At 36.0% G+C, this 20,769-nt stretch overlaps 3 protein-coding genes across 3 annotated transcripts in view; 2 read left to right on the top strand and 1 right to left on the bottom strand.

The window, feature by feature from the left end:
* The window catches only part of FAM133A (family with sequence similarity 133 member A), a 58,056-nt gene extending 41,537 nt beyond the window's left edge, over nucleotides 1–16,519 (bottom strand). Inside the window, exons 1-2 of the mRNA XM_007184575.2 lie at nucleotides 16,449–16,519; nucleotides 15,588–15,657 (exon numbers count right to left, since the gene is read on the bottom strand). The gene's annotated coding sequence lies outside the window, so the exon portion shown is untranslated. The remainder of the gene's footprint in view (nucleotides 1–15,587; nucleotides 15,658–16,448) is intronic.
* On the top strand, nucleotides 420–761 carry LOC103007982 (transmembrane protein 256-like). Its single transcript, XM_057538422.1, has one exon. It carries the CDS (start codon nucleotides 420–422, stop codon nucleotides 759–761), a length of 342 nt encoding a protein of 113 aa, XP_057394405.1.
* Nucleotides 16,520–16,678: 159 nt separating the features above from the next.
* On the top strand, nucleotides 16,679–19,326 carry NAP1L3 (nucleosome assembly protein 1 like 3). Its single transcript, XM_007184574.3, has one exon. The coding sequence runs from the start codon at nucleotides 17,023–17,025 to the stop codon at nucleotides 18,463–18,465; it is 1,443 nt and encodes a 480-aa protein (XP_007184636.2). The 5' UTR covers nucleotides 16,679–17,022; the 3' UTR covers nucleotides 18,466–19,326.
* Nucleotides 19,327–20,769: the final 1,443 nt, after the last annotated feature.

Genomic DNA, 20,769 nt, shown 5'->3' with positions numbered 1-20,769 from the left:
GGACTCGGTGCTTTCACTGCTGAGGGCACAGGTTCAATCCCTGGTTGGAGAACTAAGATCCCGCAAGCTGCATGGTGCGGCCAAAAAAAAAAAAAAAATTTAGAGAAAGAAATTAGACCCTTAATTCGTACCATATACAAAAAATTAACTCAAAATGGATCACAGACCCAAATTTAAGAGCTAAAATATATAACTTCTAGTAGAAAATATAGGAGAAAATATTTGTGACCTTGAGTAGGGCAGAGAGTTCTTAGATACAATATTGAAAGCATGATACATAGAAGAAAAAATTGATCAATTTGAATGTATCAACTTTCGCTCCTCAAAAGTCACCAATAAGAAAATAAAAGTACAAGCCACAGACTAAAAGAAAGCATTTGCAAATGACAGATCTAATAAAAAGCTGTAGATCCACAGCCATGGCCAGTCCAGGGGCTGCTTTCTGCTGCCTGGGTGCCTTGTCCGGAGTGGGGGCCTTAGGCTTGGTCTCCTATGGGGCACACTTAGCCCAGTTCCTGGATGCCTACAGGAAGGAGCTCTTTCACAAGACCAACAAACACCACTTTTTACACAGCCTGGCCCTGCTAGGGGTGCTCCTGTGCAGAAAGTCCCTCTGGGCAGGGTTACTGCTAGCTTCTGGAACTACTTTTTTCTGCACCAGCTTTAACTACCAGGCTGTGAGTGGACACCCCAGTGCCCATACTTTGGCCCCTGTGGGAAGGAGTCTGCTACTTTTGGGCTGGCTTGCCTTGGCTCTTTGAGCTTCCTTGTGTTTAATTTCTGGGGACTTTTTTTAGAATTGGAGCAGGGATGGGATTAAAAGAGAAAAGCAAATTAAAAAATAATAATAATAATAAAATAAGAAGCTTGTATACAGAATATTTGAATAACTCTTACAACTCAATAATTATTAGGAAGACAAAAACCTAATTAAAAATAGGCAAATGATTTGATTAGACATTTCATCAAAGTTATGAATAGCTGAAAAGCATATGAAAAGATATGCAACATCATTAGTCATTAGGGAAATGTAAATCAAAATCCCAATTAGAAACTACTACATATCCACTAGAATGGCTATAATAAAAAATACAAATGGTACTGAGTGTTGGGGATGCAGAGAAAGCAGACCACCTGTGCATTGTTGGTGGGAACATAATATGGTACAGACACTTTGGAAAATATTTTGCAGTTTCTTAACAAGTTAAACATAAATTTATCATATAATAGCCATTTTACTTTTAGGAATCTAACCATAAGAGATAAAAATATATGTCCAAAAAAATATGTCCACACAGAGGCATGTTGTAACTATTCATAGTAGCATTATCCATAATAAGAAAAAACTGGAAAAAATCCAAATGTCCATCACCTAGTAAATGGATGAACAAAATGTGATATATTTACACAATGGAATACTATTAATCACTTAAAAGGAACAAGCTATTGATACATGCTACAACGTGAATACACCTTAAAAACATGCTCAGTGAAAGAAGCTACACACAATGGACCACATATTATATGATTCCATTTATATGAAATGTATAGAAAAGGCAAATTTACAGAGAAAGAAAACAGAAGAGTATTTGCTTAAGCCTGGGCATGGGAGAAGAGATTAACTGCTAATGAGTATCACAGAATTTTTAGATGATGGAAAAATTTTTAAATTGAATTGCGGTGATTGTTGCACGATTCTATTAATTTACCAAAATCATTGAATTATACACTAATAAGAGTGAATTTTATAGTATGTATACTACATTTCAATAGATCTGTTTTAAAAAACACAGAGATATTTTAAATGGAATAATTTGGTGGACTTCCTTTACAGCACCTACATGGCTTTCCTCAGGCTTACCATATTTTCATAATTTCTTCATTTACACTAACACTTCTTACATAACAATGAGTCACAAGCCTATATTTCCAGCCCTGACTGCGAAGCTTTTCCCCAGTTCTAACTTCATATATCCAGTTACGTTTCAGACTACTCCCTGCTAACTAACTTCTCCACCTCAATAAACTTTCCTTCTCAATTTTCCCATAACTATTAGTTATTCCTGCTTTTTACATCTTCTCATACCCTTAGTACCGATATAAAACATTTTCACATGATATGTTTTACTTATTAATATAACTGCTCCTGGGATACTGCATGCTTTTATTTTTTTCTCTCCCAAATTAGACTGTGAGCTACATCAAAGGCAACTTTCATAGGTTTTTTTTCTGTACCTTCAAAACAATCAACACCGTGCTGAGTATACAGAAGGTGATCATTAAATGAATGTTGATTTAAATTAATAATTTGCAATTCTTGCATTTATCATAAGTTTATGAGTGCCTACTATGTGTAAAACACTGGATTCAGTGCCATCAAGGAAGCAAAGAAATATATGATACATGATCTCTCTTCTGAAGGAGTTTATAATCAAGCTGGGCACATAAAGAGTTAGCAAATACAAGACTACCATTCAAAAAGGATGTCAAGAAGCAATCCATGATTAAGAAAAAAGGGGGAAACAAAACCAGTGATTCCAGGATCAGAAAAAGAGCTAAACTGAGCCTTAGAAGAGATAAGTTGGATATTAAAAAGTGAGAGAGGTTGAGAAGATTTCAGGCAGGGAAAATGGACTGAGAAGGGCAGAGATGAGAATTCAGGGTTTATGTAGAGGATTTGGGAGAAAATTAAGTTAGAAAAGTGGATTGAGGTCAGAAATTGAATGGCCATGAAGGCCTGATTAAGTTGTCCAGACTTTATTCTGTTAAAATAGTCATTTACTGAGCATTTACTATGTGATTTGTGGTTTATATGCATAGTGGGCATTTGTTGTATGTTGGATATTGGGTATCCATTCCCTCAGTCTCATAGCACTGATTTTCTTTTGAGAAGAATCCAGTGGGACTGTAACTAGAGGCCTTACCCTATTGTAGTTAAGGGTCAAGCAATTAAATTGAAAGTGACTGAAGTTTCAGTTTATCTCATCCTCAACATCATGATTAGACTATTCTGGTTATGAGGCCCTTGTGTTTTCTGCTTCCTAGGTATTCAGAGCTACTTCAGTTCCTGCGTGTTTCCAGACCTGACTCACCAGCTTTCCACAGATTCTGTGACACCTTCTTATTTTCCAATGAATTAAACTTTGAATAAAATAGCTAGAGTTGATTTATGGTGCTTGCAACTGAAAAGTCCTAATTGATATAGTTATATATTATTTTCCACATTCCACTGATAAAGAGACTGTGGGTTAGTGAGATTAAGTAACTTCTCAATGCCAGACAGCTAGCAAGTGGCAAATGTGGGTATGTTTGATTCTGGAATCTAATTTCTATAAAATTATTTACCAGAGGCTGCATGGCATGACCAAGACTCAAACTCTAGTTTCTCTGACTTCGAAACTGGTATTTTTTTTCCCTACACCACTCTGCCTTTCAATGAGAATTCACTGTAGATTTTCAAGAAGGGTATGATATGATGAAAACGGCATTTTAGAAAGGTTAATTTCACAATAGAATATAGGCTGGAAGGGAAGCAAGAGAGCTTGAGGTAGGGAGATAGATGACGAGGATGAGGTAAATAATCCAGGTGGAAAATGACAGTGGTCTGAAATAGTGAAATGACAGTTAGAATGCAAGAGAGTATAGACGGGGAACAGTAACTAGAATATTTTATCAGTTGTCATAGCTATCTCTCTGAAATGTGCATCCCATTAATTTTTACTATTTTATAATAACTTCGGTTCAGTGATTTCAAATTTCAGTCCAGTAAGCATATGTCTTTTACTGAGTTAAACAGAATCTCTTAGTAAGCGTATTATAAATGTACATCATTTGCAGAAAAATGCAATTTTCCTAGTGATTTTATGATCAAGCAATATTTTATGGCTTTAAATTTCTTCAAATCATCACAAAACCACAGGAAAGAAAGGATATCACAAAATCCAAATAGTTATTTGTAAGAATTGGCCTAAGTTTTCCCCACAAAGCTAAAAATAAACTTCTCAGAAGAATGGTTAATCTACTCATGACCTTCATTTTCCAGGTAACCTGAGCCTCTAGAAGCAAGAGTCATTTTCTCCATTAAAAAATGGCTGTACAGGTCAATAGGAAAAATGATATGAGTTTTGAAATAAGAGGAAAGGAAACAATTTGAATGAAAGAAATGTATACAGATCAGGCTATATAAGTGCTGCTCAAGCAAAAGATACTTCCTACTTTGCAAAAGCAATAATTGGGACAGTACTCAAGTTCTCCATATAAACCTTGCTTGACTAAACAACAACCCAAACTTTGCGCAAACAGCGTTATTCATTGTTGCCTTAACTTTTTCCTTTTTAGTTACAAAAATAATATATGCTCATAATTTTAAAATTCAAAAAGTACTTCAGAATAGAAAATAAAAGTTTGAAGCTTTTTCTTCTACCTAATTACATCAGTTTGGTGTGTATATTTTCAGACATTTTTCTATGAGTATGAAAACACACCCATGCACACTCCATATATGTACCTTTTTATATGTATTTTTTACATAGATGAGATCATACTGCAGATATTGCTTTGCAACTTGGCTTTTTCATTGACACTCTACTGTGGGCATCTTTTGCACATATTGAGAACCAGTTCTTTTGTTCTGTTACCAAGGCAGATGTGTTCTCAAGCCCTAGTTTCTGGCATTTTCCCAATCATTTAAATGCTTCAATAACTGCTTTTTGTGTTAAGAAAAACTTGACTTCCCAAGGAAAAGTACATCTTAAATAATAAAGAAATTGGGGAATTTGTTTCTTAATATGCTACAAGAAAGGAAAATTCAATGTGACATGTAGATGCTTAATTCAAACAGCAAGGCTCTGGTAACAAACAAAATCTGGTTCTCAGAGTAGCCTTTTCAAAAAATTATTTTATTGTGATAAGAACTCTTAACATGAGATCTATCCTCTTAACAAATTTTAAGTGTACAATACATTATTGTTGACTATATGTACGATATTATACAACAGATCTCTAGAGCTTATTCATCTTACTTAGCTGAAACTTAATTTGTGGCTATTTTTATGATATCCAGAGTACAATTTATTAAAAGGAGATGCCTTGATATTTTGATATATATTTTCCTTTAAATGCCGATTATTTGTAAAGAAATTTTCAGATAATTATTTTCTAGAAATCTTGTCTTATGAAAGAAAATACTAATGAAACAGAGGGTTAAGTAAAGAGACATTTTAATTTAATATTATAGATCCTCATTAAATTCCAGAATTTTTCTTCTAAAGACTCTGCATAGTCTCCTAGCTATTAATAAAGTATGTGAGGTGATCTTATTTAGAAGTTGGTTGCTAAAAACTAATTCTTTAAATACTGAAAATGTACTAAACTAATGTGATTTGCTGCATGGTAGGTATACACCAGTAAATTTGGCATATTTAGGAGATGGGACAATTGTTAAATAAAAGTAGGATGTAATTAAAAGCTAAAAATGTTTTTTACTTCAACAGCAAGTAAAAACACTCCTGCTCTCAGGAATCCAGTTCATTAGTTTAAGAAGTTGGTTTTTTAATACTAAGTTTGTTCTTGTGCAGAGCAATACTCTGTGTGAGGATGGAGAGTTACATACAAGAAAATATCTCAGTCCCCGTCCTAGGGAAATTTAAAATATACTTGGGGAAAGAACGTGTGTTTGTAAAAGAAATGTGGCTATGTGGTTCTGTTATAATGTTTATCAAAAAGTATACAAAACTTTAATGTAGCTTCAGTAAATAAGCCCTGAAATAAATGAAGAGTTGAAGAACTACATCCCACTGGGCAAGCATTCCTGGAAAAGATAAGTTTAGTAAGGAAGTTAGAATTCACTGATAGAGCACTCACCATGTTCAAAGCATTTTACATGTATTATGTTATTTAAAGCTCACCATGGTTCTATGAGGAAGGTACTATTAGTACCCTCATTTCACAGACGAGGATACTGGGGCAAAGGGAGTTGAAAAATTTGCCCAAGGTCACCTGATACAGCTTATGCTTATATGCACAGATCTGATTCCAGACAGTGGAGTATCACCAAAACTTTGGGATTAGAACAGGGATAGGATAAGTATTTTCAGGAAGATTTTTCAAAACACTATGTATAGCATATATTAGAAGCTAAGGAGCAGCGTGGAGAGCACTGTAAGCAGATTGGTCATGTAGTCTAATAATTCATGTAATTCTGTCTTTGTGCCATTTTTAACCTTTCTTCCAAAGAAGGCTAGACACATTCTCATGATGCCAGATAATGAAATTGTGTTAATTAGAGCATTTCGTTACCTCTAAACAAACAATGCTTAGTTAGTCTTTTAGACAGACAAACATTGGTTATAAAACAAGACAGACAAAATTGGTCAATATCATAATTTTGAAATTTTGGTTACAACTGTTTTAAAAGAGTCACTAAAACACAGTTATGAATCCGGAGAGTTTATGGTTGCATTTCTTGTTTCTTTCTCTGTATTAAATAGATTTTTTGATAACTAAAACAATGAGTTCATTAGCCATTCTGTTCATTTACTCTCTTGTAGTCAGTCATGATGTCATTTCCTCGCCTCTTCTCTTTCATTGATGAGTTACAGAAGAGTGAAGAGTTAGCTATCTTCACCTTGAAAATATTAATACTAACTAGATTTGCTGAAGCATTAGTCTTTACTACATGATAAGCATGTAATTTAACTGAAAAGCCTGCCACAGTGGACAATAAACCAAGGATATTAGTTCTCACTTTAACAACAAAATGTGACTTTGGGTCACAAGGCAAATTTAACTTATCTTCTAAGTTGACAGGTATGGTGCGCATATAAAACACAGCAACTCAAGCTGATTAAACTTATTAGCCTTGGCCCTGGATCATACTTACTTAACTGGGATAGGAATCCCTATGCGGCCCTGTGAATGGTATAATAACAGACAGCACTTATAGAACCTTTATGCGTATGAATAAATAATTTACACAGATTAGCCCCTTAATGCTTATGTAACAACCCAATAGGGCTATTCCTATCATCATCCTCTTTTTAAAAGAAAACTGAGAGTTGGAGATGTGTGACTTGTCTAGGGTTATACAGACAGTAAGCAGAAGGATTTAAATCCAGGCAGTCTGACCCCAGAACCTGTGCTGTTGCCTGAAACACAGGAAAATGGAGGGGATCATCCTGGGTGTCAGTTTTACTCAGGGACCAGGAATCTTATATAAAAACTATGTCAATAAATTATGGAACACAAGTCAAATATTGAAAGGAAACATAGATAAAATATAGATTTCAAGGGAGTTTCCTGCTTTCAATGGGTAGCTTCAGGTCATATCTTCAGGCTTCTCAAAGTACAGGTTCCTTTGCTGCTGGGGATACTAAATGGAAAAATTCCTAGGATATTTTTCATTTAACTGTGGATTGAATACATTGGCATTTACTTTAAGCTCTGACCTCCCAGTGTTTGGCTGTTAACCAAATGAAGTCATTAGGCATGTTGAATTTAATGAAAACCATCTTTTTCATTAAACTAGCTTGTTCTAGTATACCTTGTCAGTTCAAGCTAAGTCTCTTGTAAGTCAGAGGAACTTGAGTACCGATGCCCCTATAGGTGCTAATACCATGAGGACATAACTATTACCAGAGGAATGGAAAACTGGCCAGGGCTGTCACTTAACTCCAGTTCTAGTACCTCTGTCCAAGAGTTCACTCACTTCTGTTCATTAAAGATGGTATAGTAGAGTGGTTAAGAACTCAACTTCTGGAATCAAACCATCTGGTTTCACATCTGGGCTCTTTTGACTATAAACTGTGTGACCTTGGACAAGTTATTCACTTAGTCTCAGTATCCTCATTGAGGATATAATACTAAGGATGAGATGAAGATGTCATAAAAGGATAGTATAAGGATGATAATGAACCCCTCAATGGGTTCATTAAAATACTAAAAATAAAGCACTTAGTCCAGTGTCTGATACATGAAAGTGATAAATAAAGTTAGTTATTATTATTCAGTGACAACTATGTATACTTACTACACAATGCTTATGCTTAGGGTAATCATCCATTATTAGAGGACCTGAACAATCTTTATTTACTCCTTAATTTGCCCCTAAACCAAAAACATTAACATTTGTGAAATGACTTTTTGCATACATAATAATATATGTAAAAGTGTGTTAACTGCAGAATATTTTCACCAGTTGTTAGTTAGGCTTGACACCAATACTCTAAGCAATAGAAACGAGACAGGAAAATCTAAGGTATTAGGTGGGTATTTAAAATTAAGTCACAGTGCACAGTACTCTACAGTTAACCAACACATAAAAAGTCAAAAAAAAAATGTTATTAATATCAAGAACAGAAATAATTATTTAACACATTGGGAGTTATTTTATTATATTTTAAGATGTATGTAATTAATTGTATGCAAATTTTATACTCTTAACCTTTATAATGGAATAAAAAATAAAAGGTATCAAAAATAAACATGAGATATGAGTTTGAGGTTTAGATAATGAAGATGTATAATTTAGGACTATCAGGAAGTTTGAAAGCTCTCAAGAAAGAAAGGAGGCTGTGTGTGCTGTAAAACACTAAAACAATACTTGGTTTGAATTTTATTTAAAATTGTGTTGATTTTTTTTCTTTGAAATAACAGGAGACATTCTGTAGGCAGACAATGCCAAGCAGGATGAGTGGCTATTTGACTTTAGAACTATCAGGACCTAATATTATTATTAATATCAAGGAGTTGCCAACATCCATGAAATTTCCACCCTCATGCATATTTGAGTTGGAAAATCTCTATTTGTAGAGTCCCATGCTGCTTCCAAAATAGAATTCACAGTATAGTCACAAAGAAATGCTATGAGTGGCTTGAGACTATATAATAAGAAAGGTTCCTTTACACATAATCTTGATCAATAATATTATGAAAAATAGTAAACAATGTTGAATTTGAGGTCTATGTGCCATTTTTAGCCCCATTTTATTTATTTATTTTAAATTAATTTTTAATTAATTAAATTTTAATTAATTTATTTTTGGCTGCATTGGGTCTTCACTGCTGTGTGCGGGCTTCCCCTAGTTGTGGCAAGCGGGGCCTACTCTTCGTTGTGGTGCACAGGCTCTTCATTGTGGTGGCTTCTCCTTGTTGTGGAGCACGGGCTCTAGGTGTTTGGGCTTCAGCAGTTGCTCAGTAGTTGCAGCACGTGGGCCATAGAGTGCATGGCTTCAGTAGTTGCGGCCCGTGGATTCAGTTGTTGCAGAGCACGGGCTCTAGGGCGCGCGGGCCTCAGTAGTTGTGGCGCACGGGCTCAGTAGTTGTGGCTCACAGGCTCTAGGGCGCAGGCTCAGTAGTTGTGGCACACGGGCTTAGATGCTCCACGGCATGTGGGATCTCCTCGGACCAGGGATCAAACCCGTGTCCCCTGAATTGGCAGGTGGATTCTTAACCACTGTGCTACCAGGAAAGTCCATAGCCCCATTTTAGAGAGGAAGAATAGAGGTAATAAAAGTGAGTTAGCTTGCCCAATATCTAATACAACTAGTAAGAGGAAAAATCAGGATTCAGGCCCAGCAATTCTGACTCCAGAACCTGTACTAAAATCACTTAGGTCATAAAGTCTCACTAAGGAAATCAAATGCTGAAACTTGATTATTATTGAGATTCTACTCTTTTAAACTCTAAGAAAGGGTTTTTAAAATTATGTGCATGTTGTCTGATACAAAAATGACCATCACCTCTGAAGAGCTGTGGAATAGGTATTTGTTCCCACCAGCAGGAATATTTGCAATTCCGTAAGACTTACTTTTTCTCAGAGGACGCACTTATCAAATTAATTAAATATATTTGGGTATTCTGGATGAAAAATGGCAGAAAATATCATTTGGGCTTGTTCTACATTGTCCAAATATAATACAAAATTTAGAAATTGTAGTCATACATACATGCATGGACATTGCTAGTCATACATATTCATATGTATGGATGGATTGTATAGCAATGGACATTGCTCACCATTCAAATCCTTTGAATTTTTCCTCCCTTTTTAGTCGAATGAAATAAAATGCTTCCAAACTTGCAATTAAAAAGGTTTGCTTTATTTGAGTTTTTATGTGAGAATTCTTCAAATGAGTACTGTGGGCAAAAGATTCTTGAGTGTCCTTGTAAAAGTGTTTCTCTGTGATGTGGATTTACATTTTTGAACAATGTATGCTATTTTTAAGTTGAAAACTAGCATTAGAACAAATATCCAAATTAGTAACTAATTTACCTTTTCTGCTATTGCATTAATTGTAACTGTTCTCTTAAATTCCATACAGTTAAGGTTATAATGCCAGAAATGTAATTCACAAATATTCCTTTTAAAAATCAAATGTTATGGGGGAATATTCCATTTTTGTCAAAAAAGATTATGCATGTTCATTGGTACAAAGTTTGATATGTTTATTAAGTCAAGTTTCTTAAAAATAAAAAAAATAAAATGTTATAGCTACATACCATATTCTATTCATTTGTGTGTACCCTTATTTTAGGAATGAGTATGGAATGATATAATTTTGATTTGAAAAACAGTAGTGTGAAATACTAACCAATTTTTATTACTATTCCTTTTTAAACCACAATTTATTAACAGCTTGAAAAAGCTGTCTATTTAATTTTACCAAAGAGGTCTCTCTTAACCAAGGTGAGAAAAACAGAGGCATTATTTGTGCTCCTGGATAATTCTAGCTACCATTCCTGTGGCTGGACTATAGACAGCTACACACTGGCAACTCCAGAAACTAGAAGAGCATTTGATGTTTCTTGTGTTAACTGGTTTTCTAGGTTATTACTGTTGTTATTTGCCTCTTTCTCTCAGATATTTGAGAGCAGAAATGAAAGACCAAGGATGAAGATCCACCTTCTGTAACTGTCTCCACCGCAATGAAATTCTGTTATCCTACAATTTGGTTCTATTTTCCTCTCAAATAGACCTAACAAATATTTACCCAATAGGTAATTAAAATCAGTACACAAGGGAACAGAATAGAGAGTACAACATACACCCACACATATATGGACAACAAATTTTTGATGAAGGTGCAAAAGTAGTTCAGATAAGAAGGAGTTTTTATAACAAATGATGCTGGAACAGTTGGTTATGCATTTGCAAAAAAGAAAAAAAAAGAATTTCAATCCACATCTTCTACCACATACAAAAATAGATCAGATTGAAATATAAAACCTAAAAGTATAAAACTTTAAAAAAAGATAGAAGAATATCCTTGTGACCTTGGGCCAGGCAAAGATGATACCAAAAGCATGGGAACCTAGGGGCAGGACAGGAATAAAGACGCAGACGTAGAGAATGGACTTGAGGACACGGGGAGGGGGAAGGGTAAGCTGGGATGAAGTGAGAGAGTAGCATTGACATATATACACTACCAAATGTAAAATAGATAGCTAGTCGGAAGCAGCTGCATAGCACAGGGAGATCAGCTCAGTGTTGTGTGACCACCTAGAGGGGTGGGATAGGGAGGGTGGGAGGGAGATGCGAGAGGGAGGGGATATGGGGATATATGTATACATATAGCTGATTCACTTTGTTATACAGCAGAAAGTAACACAACATTATAAAGCAATTATACTCCGATAAAGATGTTAAAAAAAAAAGCATGGCTCATAAATTGAAAAAAAAAAGATGATATATTGGACTTCATCAAAATTACAAATTTTTGCTCTTTGAAAAACTGTGAAAGGCACTTTTTCAGTTTTTCCTTTTTTTTTAAGAGGATGAAAAAAAGTTCATGGATTGGGAGAAAATATTTGCAGAGCTTATACCTGATAAAGGACTTGTATCCAGAGTAGAAAATGAATTCTCAAAACTCAATAGTAAGACAACAACCTAATAGAAAAATGGGTTAAATATGAATAGATACTTCAACAAAGAAGATAAGTAGATGGTAAATCACTACACAAAAAGATGTTCAACATCATTAGTCATTAGGGAAATGCAAAGTAAAACCACAATGGGATACTCTTACATACCTATTAGAATGGTTAAATTTAAAAAGACTGACCATACCAAGTGTTGGCACTCCTAGTGGGAATGCAAAATTGTACAATCACTTTGGAAAATAGCTAATTTCTTAAACATATGCATACCATGTGATCCAGTCATTCCACATCTAGGTATTTTTCTAAAGGAAATGAAACTATATGTCCATACAAAGACTTATACACAAATGAACATAGCAGCTTTATTCATAATAGCCCAAAACTCAAACCACAAATGCCCATCAACAAATTGTGATATATCCAAGCAATGGGTAACTACTCAGTAACAAAATAGGAAAATGACTCCTTATGCACATAACAGTATGGAAAAATCTAAAAATAATTATGCTAAGTGAAAGAAGATAAGCAAAAAGAGGGATATATTGCATGATTCCGTTTATATAACATTCTAGAAAATGCAAGCCAATCTATAGAAACAGAGATGATCAGTGGTTGCCTAGGGATGAGGTAGGGCATGATGAAACTTTTGGGGGTGATGAAAATGTTCATTATATTGACTGTAATGATGACTTCACAGGTGTATAGATTTATCAAAACTTAGCAAATTGTACACTTTATGTACGATTATATCTACTGCACAGTTGACCCTTGAACAACTCGGGGGTTAGGGGAACCCATCCTCTGCACAGTCGAAAATCTTGTGTATAACTTTATAGCCTGCCACAGTATCCACGGTTTTGCATTCAGAGATTTAAGTAACTGCAGCTTGTGTAGTACTGTAGTATTTACTGAAAAAATTTCGTGTATAAGTGGGTCCATGCACTTCAAACCTGTGTTGTTCAAGGGTCAACTGTACTTCAATAAAATTGTTTTAAAAAAGAATTAACTTGTTTATTCAGATAAAATCTGTCTAGATGAACCAAAAAAAAAAAAAAGAACAACAAACAGTAAATCCAAAAATAAATGAATTTGCAATGCTTGGCTTCTTAAACATCTACAACAAAAGATAATGCTACAGCAGTTTTCATTGTGTATTATGTATGTGTGTTTGTGTGGCAGGGGTGGTGGGTGGGATTGTGTATATGTTCATAACAGGGAAGGTGTAAACAGATGTCCAAGAGCCATGTTCAGCTTGGAATATACCAATATATTCTGTGTTAAGCATCATCTCACGTAGAACTATGAACATTTAACCCTCTAAAAAGAATATTATAAAATAATGGAACAGAGATCATATTACTATGCAAGTAATTTATAGATAGCGTATAGAAAAATAGCATATTATACGCTAGCATGAATACTTATAAAAATAGAAAAAATATGGTATTATACATAAATTATATTCATTATATGAATATAAAATTTATTTTCTTTTAGGGACCTGCCATTATAAAATTAAGTTAACTAATAGACCAAAAAAGTTACAAAAATAAAAGTGTGTTATGAGATACCTAAAGTATCACATACACATCAAAAGTAGACCGTTGTTAGAAAAAGTCACCTAAAATCTATGGCTTGGGACAACAGACTTCCAATCAAAAATCAGAATAGCTCATTAATATATTATCTTTGTATGAGGTTTTTTTACAAGCTTTTTTTCTCTTTTTATTCTCCCTGTTCCATTCCAAACTTTTCTGTATCGGTGTGAATGATTAAGTATTAATTCTTGAAAAGCATCTAAACAAGCCTCTAAGTAGATAATTTTAGAATGAAAGTTGTAGTTGAGTCACATTTGTCCAATATCATAAATCAGAAGAGAGGTATTTTCTAAAGGAGTCACAGTTGTCTTAAATCAAGGTCAAAATTATTTTACCCTTAGGATTTCACCACTGATTAGTTTCTTTCTCAATTCAGTAGAAAAACAAGCAAAGGATATGAATAAGCAATTCCCAAGTGGACAATAAACATATGAAAAGACATTCAATCTTACCACTAATCTAAGAAATAGAAATGCATAATAATAAGAAATTAATTTGGAGATGTTTATTAAAATGTGAATAGTGATTATCTCAGCGTATTTTGAGTTATTTTAAATTTCTTATTTGGATTTCAATGTACTGACTTTTTTCAACCTATATTATTTTCAGAAAAGATAAAGTTATTAAAAAACTGCCTCAGTTATTTGCAGATAAATTATGGACAATGCATCAGAAATCAGAACTCAGAAACAGAACCAAACAATTTAGTTAATATAGTAAAGGTGGTATTTCAAATAAGTGTGAGACAGAAAGATTATCAAATAAGTGGTACTAAGAAAATTCACTAGCTAATAAAAATACATTAAAAAAGTCTGAATCCCTAACTCATTGCTAACTCCAAAATACTAATTCTTGTTGGTACAAAGTTTAACATGTATATGAAACCATTAAGGTACTATAAAATATAAGTGCATTCATTACCAAAATACGTCCATCATTTTAAAGGAAAATAATAATCTGTAGAACAATATTTACAGCATAACTTCATTGATTTAAATCATTGTTTCCATAGTATATGTTTTAATTAAAATTATAAAATGAAAGGATATGCACCCAGTAAGTTATATTCAGCATTATATCATCATCCTCTACCACATGTGCCTGGCACATGGCAGGCACAAAAATATATTAGTTGAATGACTAAATAAATGAACTCATGCATTGTTGGTGGGACTGTAAATTGTGATAATTTTTCTGGAGAGAAGTTTGGCAATATGTATCAAAGAGTAAAATGAGCATGCAACTTATTCCAGCACTCCCATTTCTAGGAATTCATCATATGACTAATTTTTACAAGTGCATACAGTAGGTATACAGGGGTAACTTTTTTATAACAGGAGAAAATATGAATGTTAGTGGAGAGATGGTTTGGGAAGTAGCTGCCCTACAATAGGAATCTGGTTAAATAAATTAAGGCAAATATTTCCATGGAATATGCATCTATTTTAAAATAAGATGTTGATCATTTACTATGAAAGTATAGTCACAATTAATTGATAAATGAGCAGATTACAGGACATAATATGATGTCATATAGATAAAACAGTATATATAAACAGGCAGGTGTGAATATGTACAAAGAAAATTCTGGAAGGAAATGCATCAAAATGCTAACAATGGTTATCAAATGATTAAGATTGTGTTTTTATTATCATTGGAATTTTCTATACTGTATTTTTCCTTACAATGCTTACATACTTTGACAACCAGGAATAAACAATAAAAGTAAATTCATTTACAAAATAGAAAATGAAAGTTTCCTAACTTTTAAAAAATATGACTAAATGACTAAGCACAAATCCTATAATAAAAAGGTAACATAAGGGTTAATCTAACTTTAATATTTTCCTCACTTGAAATGAATAATTCATCATATTTTATATTTTAATTTGCTACTTGTATTCTATGAGCAGGTTTAGAAAGTGAATGTGATTAATTAGGTTATTTTCTACATTAGCATTCCAAATCACCTTTGTGGATTTTTCCGCTTCCATAGAACTACTAAGATATCTTCCAATTAAGTCTTTAAAAGACTGTATCTTGTGAATTTTTATTCAAATACAGATAGGTAATTCTTGTCATTCATAAAAGTGGGCTAAATATGTTCCTTACCTTTTAATGAAAAGTAAACACTGGTCTTTTTGGTTGTACCAAGGGAGTTGTTCTGTTGCAGAAAAGAATCCTGTAAATAAAAATAACAGATACCTGTTTTTAAACTTCATTTTGCAAAAGTTTATTCATATATTACTGGACTTGTAAATCATACTTTAGTATGGCTAGAATTTTACAGTGTTAGAAGGAAACTGGTGGAAGATGACAATGTAAAGAACACCCTGACAGAGGATGCAGTTTCATCAGCACAGATTCCCCCTCCCGTCCTGCTATTCGTGGAATTGAAAACTGCTGCACGAAAGTATAGAACAAACCGTCTGCTTTTAAATAACACTACTTAACATTTGAATGCCCTTTTATTTTATCTATAAGGTTGTTACAATCATTGAGAAGGACTACGTGGCAAATCAGCAGCAAGGATGGGGTCTATTATATGCCAGCTTAAAAAGAGAAATATAGTAAAAATGGTGTAACTGACTCACGGCAACATGGGTTCGCAAACCTTGTAGATGGATATAAACCAGGCTTGCCAAACATCACAGACAGCACTTATTAAAACTGCTACGTGGAATGCAATATGCCTGCTTTCTAGCCCCTCCCCCCTTCGCCAATAAACGACTCCCCCTTTTTCCCCCAGTGTAAAAATACATGCTCATAGAACAATTAGATAAAAGAAAAAGAATTTTAAAAATCATCCATAATCACACTACCCAATGATGCCACTTGGAGCATTTTCACCCAATTTTTTTAAAACAGATTTTTGTTACGAGGCCCCTGACAAACCAAGCGGGAATTAAGGATGAGCGGATGGGAGAAGGATATTCCTCTTCCCTTTTTAGGAATCATGACTAGTATTTTTACCTCATATCTAAGCTTTTTTTTTTTTGTAATTATAAAACTATAAAGATAGAATTTTGAGGGGGAAAAAACGTCTTCCAGGGGTGTCTGCCTCAGCAACCAAGGAGCGTCTGGGAAGGAGGGCGGAGCCTGGAGGGGGCGGTGCGTTTGGTCACTCATTGGGCTGAGGGATTGTCAATCAAGCTTGCCCAGCAAATGAGGTGCGAGCTGAGGGCACACTGGGAACTAAATGAACTGGAGGTCTGACTGCGAGGGGAGGGGGCTCGAGATGTAAGCAGTGAAGAGATCTCGGGGTCTTGCACTGCGCCATTCGGCTGCGGCACGCCTCAGTCCGCCGCAGCTGCAGCTGGGAGAGGCCTTGCCTTCGCCGCTCTCGCCCAGGTCTCCGCTGCCGCTGCCACCTCCGTTGCGATCTCCTCGGCCCAGCCGCGCCCCGCCCCGCGCTCCTGCTGCCTTCACCGCTGCCAACTCCTCAGCCCGAGCCTCCGCTGCCGCCACCCAAGCATCCGTGAGTCATTTTCTGCCCATCTGTGGGCGCGCGGTAGTCACCACTCTAAGAGGTGTGCAGGCTTGCAAAATGGCAGAAGCGGATCCTAACAGGGTCTTGGAACCTGCCGCCCAGGGGGTGGATGAAGAGATGGTGGCTAGCTCGTCTAGCGATTCTGGGGAAGAATCTGACAGCAGCAGCTCTAGCAGCAGCACTAGTTGCAGCAGCAGCAGCAGTAGTAGTGGCAGCAGCAGCAGCAGCAGTAGCTGCAGCCGCTTCTATAGAAAGAAGAGGGTACCTGGGCCTTCCAGAAGTGCGCGGCGGGCTCCGTCGGGTAGAAGTTTCGTGGATCAGCTGCCTCGGGCAGTTAGAAATCGTGTGCAGGCGCTCAGAAATATTCAAGATGAATGTGACAAGGTAGACGCCCTGTTCTTAAAGGCAATTCACGATCTCGAACGAAAATATGCCGAACTCAATAGGCCTCTGTACGATCGGCGATTTCGAATCATCAATGCAGAATATGAGCCTACGGAAGAAGAATGTGAATGGAATTCGGAGGATGAGGTGTTCAGCAGTGATGAGGAGGTGCAGGAAGAAGGCCCTAGTGAGATGCCTGCCTTAGAGGGTGAGGAAGAAGAGGATGCCCCGAAAGCAAAACCTGAGGTCAAGGCTGAAGAAAATGCAGCTCCGAAAAAAAATCCCGAGGCAAAGGCTGAAGAAAAAGCAGAGTCTAAAGATGCTCTGGAGGCCAAGACTGAAGCAAAAGAAGATCCGAAAGAATCCCCCCAGGCAAAGGCAGAAGGTAAAGAGCAGCCTCAAGTAACAGAGGCTAAGGCAAGGGCTCCAGGAAAAGAGGCTCCTAAAAGAGTTCCTGAGGTCAGGCCTAAAGAAAGAGCTCTTAAAAGAGCTCGCAAGGGAAAGCCTAAAAGAGAAGATCCTAAAGGCATTCCCGACTATTGGCTGACTGTCTTAAAGAATGTTGACAAGCTGGGGCCCATGATTCAGAAGTATGATGAGCCCATTCTGAAGTTCCTGTCCGATGTCAGCCTGAAGTTCTCAAAACCTGGCCGGCCTATAAGTTACACATTTGAATTTTGCTTTCTACCCAATCCATACTTCAAAAATGAGGTGCTGACCAAGACATATATAATAAAGGCAAAGCCAGATCACAATGATCCCTTCTTCTCTTGGGGCTGGGAAATCCAAGATTGCAAAGGCTGTAAGATAGATTGGAGAAGAGCAAAGGATGTTACAGTGACAACCACCCGGAGTCGCACAACTGCTACTGGAGAAGTTGAAACCCAGCCAAGAGTGGTTCCTAATGCATCATTCTTCAATTTCTTTAGCCCTCCTGAGATTCCTACAATTGGAAAGCTTGAACCACGAGAAGATGCTATCCTTGATGAGGACTTTGAAATTGGTCAAATTTTACATGATAATGTCATCCTGAAATCAATCTATTACTATACAGGAGAAGTCAACGGTACCTATCATGTTGGTAAAGATTATGGAAACAGGAAATATCGAAAATAAGAGGCTGCATGAAAGAATTTTCAAGAATCTCAAATTTCAAGCAGAAGTGAAGTAGGTTTATATAGTCTTGGAAAAAAAAAAAAACCAACCTGCCCTGTAACCTCAGCACTAGTATTCCTCACAGTCTTGAGTTTTCGTACTTTCTTGGTAGCCTAAAATATTGTCTTAAAGTGTCTAAGTATCAGTTTATTCTATCTAGCCTGTTGTAGTGTAATATTCTTCAAAATATGTAAACTGTTGTCAATTATCTAAAGCATGTTAGTTTGGTGCTACAAAGTTTTGATTTTTGTGAAGTCCTTTTGTCATGTTCCTATTAGAATGTAGTTGTGAAAACTGTCAGAATTGTTAACTGAGACAAATATTTGCTTGAAAAAAAAAAGTTCCTGAAGCATCAATGCAAATATTTTTTTTTCTTTTTCCAGCCCAGAAGACTAAGGGTTTAAATCTGCTTGTACTAGCTGTGCCTTCATTACTTTGCTATAGAAATACAATATTATACTAACTAGAACAGTGCATTGTGAAATTTGACCGCTTGAAAAAAATTAGCATACATTTAATAATGTCCATCAAGACCATATATGATATGACTGTGAACTTGTTAATGTGCCATAGTGGTTTATAAATTTAAGCATAATGAAGTTATTGTTTACCACTGAGGTGTTAATATAACATAGTATTTAAAAAAAGTTTGCTCATCTTATCCTGTGTAACTGTAAACTAAAGGTACTAACCACATTTTCTTTGTAATATGTTCTACTTTGCCTTTCACTGGAAATGATCACTTTACATCATTGGTATTTTTTTCATGTTCTTCTATTACAACCTAAAATAAATAAATGTCAAAGTGTATCGTGCTATAAAAATCTACCATTTTTGCCTCATTATAAAAAGTGTGGTGCTTATTATAGAAAAAGCAGAGAATCCTTAGGAAAAGGGACATTTAAAAATATATAATTATCAATATAATTAACATTCTGATGCATTTCTCAGATCTTAGCTCTTTTTTTGGTGGATACACATTCCAGTGATTGGAGAGAAATGGGACTGGGGAGAAGGACTAAGATAGGGGAGAGAGGAAGAGAAGGGGAGGAAGGAATGGGGAGGAGGGTTGAAGTAGAGAAAGTGGGGAGGGAGAAGGGAGAGGGAGGGTACCAGAGTGAGGAGGGGGGTGGAAGGAGAAGAGGGTGGGAGGGAGGAGGAAAGGAAAGGAGGGGAGAGAAGGAAGGGAGAGGGGAGGAGGGAAGGGAGGAGGGTGGGGAGTGGAAAGGATGGGAGGAGGTAGGGATGGAGAAGAGGGGAGATAGGCAGGAGTGCCTCACCCAGAAAGGACATCCATATAAGTTGTTGTCTTCACTTCCAGGAGTAGGATGGGTAAATGACCCAGGCCCACCTTCTACCGTGACTTGGGAAGAGGTCTCATTCCCATGTGTGGTTTATTTTTCCTTATAGGTGACATTATGCTTTCACCAATTCTGCACCATGTGGTTGGTTACAGAATAATTTGATCCTGAGATTTTGGTTTGAATTTATTGTGAGGAGGAAGCCCCTTAAACTCAGTTTACCAAAGAGCTTTGTACTGGGCACAAAGTCACAAGCACAACAAATAATATCTTATTTCACATCTGCCATTTCCCCAACTGCATATACTTTCCTCCAAGACCTTACAGGAAAGAGCTGTGGCAAGAGGAAGACAGAATTTGGGAATTTCTGGGTCTCTAGGTATAAAATTACCTACTAGTCTTCCCAGATCCCACCATATATATAGTTTAGTATCTTGCATTTAACCCTGCTTAACAATAGTCCCCCCCATGTCTATAAATGTAAAAATATTCCAACCTATGAGATAGATATTTAACCAAACATGCATGTTTGGATATTTAGGTTACAATTTATACAAAACCAGGAAGTAAATTATTGCTTTTAGCAATAGCAGTGATACTCTGAGAGTGACTTTTGTAGTTCTGAGATTTTTGCAACCATCAAGGAGGGGTGTGGCAGCAGATTTACTTATAAGCCTGTGCCGAATCGAAGACTATAATAAATAGCATGTACCTGGCTCACTGCTGCAGAGGTTCTCAAATGGGATATATACTGTGCTTGCCAGACATCACAGACAGTAGAGCCCTTAAAACTTCTACATGGAATGCAACATCCTTATTGCATCTTAGAACATTTACCGAGATAGTTAGCCCCTTCCTGCTCTGTATTTTCCAGTGTTAAAGGAACGCATGTCATTATAGAATATTTGCAAAATAGAAGGAGAAGTGCAGATAATAACAATTATTCAGAAGCATACTACAGGAA

Source organism: Balaenoptera acutorostrata, chromosome X, assembly GCF_949987535.1.
Source record: "Balaenoptera acutorostrata chromosome X, mBalAcu1.1, whole genome shotgun sequence".
NCBI classification, from domain to species: Eukaryota; Metazoa; Chordata; class Mammalia; order Artiodactyla; family Balaenopteridae; genus Balaenoptera; species Balaenoptera acutorostrata.
This window is presented reverse-complemented; position numbering and strand designations above follow the sequence as displayed.